The 4,336-nt window shown below is 43.3% G+C and overlaps 1 protein-coding gene and 1 long non-coding RNA gene across 2 annotated transcripts in view; both read right to left on the bottom strand.

Moving 5' to 3' along the window:
* The window catches only part of LOC139022965 (cadherin-23-like), a 251,346-nt gene extending 248,652 nt beyond the window's left edge, over nucleotides 1–2,694 (bottom strand). The window contains exon 1 of the mRNA XM_070434815.1: nucleotides 2,557–2,694. Within this exon, the coding sequence (XP_070290916.1) occupies nucleotides 2,557–2,622 (66 nt within the window). The 5' untranslated portion in view covers nucleotides 2,623–2,694. The remainder of the gene's footprint in view (nucleotides 1–2,556) is intronic.
* A 19-nt stretch (nucleotides 2,695–2,713) lies between these two features.
* LOC139022988 (uncharacterized) overlaps nucleotides 2,714–4,336 on the bottom strand; it is a 218,415-nt gene continuing 216,792 nt past the window's right edge. Inside the window, exon 4 of the long non-coding RNA XR_011474048.1 lies at nucleotides 2,714–2,795. This is a non-coding gene — a long non-coding RNA (uncharacterized lncRNA). The remainder of the gene's footprint in view (nucleotides 2,796–4,336) is intronic.

The following is a 4,336-nucleotide window of genomic DNA, read 5'->3' on the forward strand; positions in this document are numbered from 1 at the left end:
GGATCAGCGGGGTGGAGCTGTTGTTTCCTACCCTCACCACCTGGGGGCGGTCTGTCAGAAAGTCTAGGACCCAGTTGCAAAGGGCGGCTCGAGACCCAGGTGACATGATCCTTGACTAGTCTCTCAAAGCACTTCATGATGACGAAGTGAGTGCTACGGGCGATAGTCATTTAGCTCAGTTACCTTAGCTTTCTTGGGAACATGAACAATGGTGGCCCTTCTTGGGAACATGAACAATGGTGGGAACTGCAGACTGGGATAGGAATTGATTTAATATGTCCGTAAACACCCCAGCCAGCTGGTCTGCACATGCTCTGAGGATYGGGTTAGTGATGCCGTCTTGATGCCGTCAGCCTTYCGAGGGTTAACACGTTTACATGTTTTACTCACGTTGGCTGCGGTGAAGGAGAGCCCGCAGGTTTTGGTAGCGGGCCGTGTCAGTGGCACTGTATTGTCCTCAAAGCGAGCAAAGAAGTTATTTAGTTTTTCTGGGTGCAAGACATCGGTGTCCGCGACGGGGCTGGTTTTCATTTTGTAATCCGTGATTGACACCCTGCCACATACGTCTCGTGTCTGAGGCGCTGAATTGCGACTCTACTTCTACTTCTTCTACTCTACTGTCTCTATACTGATGCTCAGCTTGTTTGATTGCCTTGCGGAGGGAATAGCTACACTGTTTGTATTCGTCATGTTTCCGGTCGCTTTGCCATGATCAAAAGCAGTGGTTCGCGCTTTCAGTTTTGCCATCAATCCACGGTTTCTGGTTGGGGAAGGTTTTAATAGTCACCATCGGTACAACATCACTGATGCACTTGCTAATAAACTCGCTCACCGAATCAGCGTATACATCAATYTTGTTGTCCGATGCTATCRGGAACATATCCCAGACCACGTGATCGAAGCAATCTTGAAGTGGAATCAGATCAGTCGGACCAGCGTTGGACAGACCTGAGCCCGGGCGTATCCTGTTTAAGTTTCTGTCTATAGGCTGTGAGCAACAAAATGGAGTCATGGTCAGATTTGCTGAAAGGAGGGCGAGGGAGGGCTTTGTATGCGTCGTGGAAATTAGAGTAGCAATGATCCAGAATTGTGCCAGCCCGGGTCGTGCATGTGCTGATAAAATGTATGGAGCCTTGTTTTCAGATTGGCCTTGATAAAATCCCCAGCTACAATAAACTTGGACTTGAGTTCCTGTATGTTGTTATGATCACACCACGACTCYTTAATCATAAGGCATACTTRTTCTTACCAAAGAGATGTTTGTTTTTGCCGGCGCGATATGTGAAGAAACCAGGTGGCGGGTCATGTCATAGGTCAGGTTAGGTCTCAATTATAAAGTAAATCCCAAAATGACTTTGATTAAAAAGGAATGGAGTGGCTGCGGATCTGACTTTTCTCTGACCTTTTTTTCTCCGTACTAATGATCCCGAAGCTTCTGCACATGTGCGGAAAAAAACATCTGGTGAAAAGTCGGATCCGCAGTCACGGCCTAAAAGGAATAGCCCATGTTTACACCAAKCCAATGCTTTTTAACTTTAGTAGTACATGTAAGAAGAATGAAGTTAACTACCTAGACAGTTGTTTCCCTGTTAGGTAGTGATTACTAGTCATAGTGATGCACAAGCTAGATCTATTTGAGACATATACAAGCTAGGCCTATTTGAAACACCGCCAGATTCTGTAGCTTGAAACCCCCCCCCCCAAAAAAAGTTTGAAAACCCCATTGAAAACCCTACTCGGTTTTTGCCCAAAGTTTACAAAGAAAACTAAAACTGAACATTCATGATGTTTTTTTATTTTATTTTAGTTCGTTTTGGAGTCAAAGATAATTGTTTCAGTATAGTTTAAGTTTTTAAAACATATTTGTTAATTATTTTATTTCAGTTTACTAAATCGTTTTTTTCATAATCTGTTTTCYTTTTCGTTTTCATTTCAATTTTAGTTTAATGTAATAACCTTTGTGTGTGTGAGTTTGTGCATTCATGCATGTGAATACAGTTTATTTAATGGAAACGTGATGATGTGTTTGCAAAGATTTTCTAAAACCCAACTCTTGCCAATTCCTCTTCTCCAATGCCCATACAAATACACAAATGTCTCTTTTATGTGTCTTCTTCCAAGTTGTTCTTGGTCTTATTTTTTTATTAATTTAACCTTTATTTAACTAGGCAAGTCAGTTAAGAACAAATTATTATTCTGCAATGACAGCCTACCCCTGTTAAAACCAGACGACGCCGGGCCAATTGTGCACCGTGGGTCTCCCAATCACGGCCGGATTTGAACCAGCGCAATGACAGCCTGGATTTGAACCAGCGCAATGACACCTCTTGCACTGAGATGCAGTGTCTTAGACCACTGCGCCTTTCGGGAGCACTGTGAAGTTCATCATTACACTTTCCCTAAGCCTTTCTAAATCTCACTTCTCTCTGTTCCATCCTTAAGCCATCCCTCCTTTTCTGACGTTCTTCCTCTTCTCATTAATGTGTGTGTGTGTGTATACCTGCATGTGTACGTGCAAGTGCCTGTGTGTGTGTGTGTGTGTGTGTGTCTTCTAACCTCGCGGTCCAGGGGCTGTCGTAGCCACACCACTCCTGTGTCTCTCGCCACGGCAAAGTACCTCATGGCCTCCTCTCCCACGACACCAAAGATGAGTGGCTCCTGTTCTGGGTCCAGAGCCTCTAGCTGGGTCACTGATGTGCCTGACATNAAGTACCTCATGGCCTCCTCTCCCACGACACCAAAGATGAGTGGCTCCTGTTCTGGGTCCAGAGCCTCTAGCTGGGTCACTGATGTGCCTGACATACACAGGGGGAAACAGTGGTCAAAGGTCAGTCACAGGAATTATTATTTTTTGTCCAAAATGGCATTATATTCCCYAWWTGGCACCCTATTCCCRARTWAYTYGSGAATAGGGTGCCATTTCGGGCCAGTGGTGGAAAAAGTACCTAATTGTTATACTTGAGTAAAAGTAAAGACACCTTAATAGAAAATGACTCAAGTAAAGTGAAAGCCACCCAGTAAAATACTACTTGAGCAAAAGTGTAAGGATCGACGATGGTAGACGAGAAGCAGGTACAGAGAGTGAGCATTTAATTATCAACGGACACATAGCGACATGAATGCTGACACAGGGAACAAACGAGGGAGCAGAGAGTTATACAGTGCCTTGCAAAAGTATTCARCCCCCTTGGTGTTTTTCCTATTTTGTTGCCTTACAACCTGTCATTTAAATTAATTTCATTTGGATTTCATGGAATGGACATACATAAAATAGTCCAAATTGGTGAAGTGGAAGTAATTACTTGTTTCAAAAAATGTAAATAAATTCAAAACGGAACACTAGTGCACYCATATGTATTTACCCCCTTTGCTATGAAGCCCCTGAAAAATATCTGGTGTAACAAATTCACATAATTAGTCACATAATTATTTAGATTGCACACAGGTGGACTTTATTAAGTGTCACATGATCCCAGTATATATACACCTGTTCTGAAAAGCCCCAGATTCTGCAACACCACTATGCAAGGGGKACCATGAAGACCAAGGAGCTCTCCAATCAGGCCAGGAACAAAGTTTTGGAGAAGTACAGATCAGGGTTGATTTATAAAAAAAACATCATACGGAGCACCATGTAAATCCATTATTAAAAAATTTAAAGAATATGGCACAACAACAAACCTGCCAAGAGAGGGCCGCGCACCAAAATTCATGGACCAGGCAAGGAGGGCATTAATCAGAGAGGCAACAAAGAGCCTAAAGATAAACCTGACGGAGCTGCAAAGCTCCACAGTGGAGATTGGAGTATCTGTCCATCGGACCACTTTAAGCCATACACCCCACAGAGCTATCCTTTACGGAAGAGTGGCCAGAAAAAAGCCATGCTTAAGAAAAAAATAAGTAAACACATTTGGTGTTTMCCAAAAGGCATGTGGGAGACTCCCCAAACCTAGGGAAGAAGTTATTCTTGTCAGATGAGACTAAAATGTAGCTTTTTGGCCATACAGGAAAACGTTATGTCTGACGCAAACCCAACATCTCTCATCACCCTGAGAACACCATCCCCACAGTAAAGCATGGTGGTGCTATCATCATGCTGTGAGGATGTTTTTCATCAGCAGGGACTGGAAAAGTGGTSAGAATTGAAGGAATYATGGATGGTGCTAAATACAGGGAAATTCTTGAGGGAAAACGGTTTCAGTCTTCCAGAGATTTGAGACTAGGACAGAGGTTCACCTTCCAACAGGACAATGACCCTAAGCATACTGCTAAAGTAACACTTGCGTGGTGTAAAGGGAAACATTTAAATGTCTTGCAATGGCCTAGTCAAAGCCCA

The sequence above is a fragment of the Salvelinus sp. IW2-2015 genome, linkage group LG25, assembly GCF_002910315.2.
Source record: "Salvelinus sp. IW2-2015 linkage group LG25, ASM291031v2, whole genome shotgun sequence".
NCBI lineage: Eukaryota > Metazoa > Chordata > Actinopteri > Salmoniformes > Salmonidae > Salvelinus > Salvelinus sp. IW2-2015.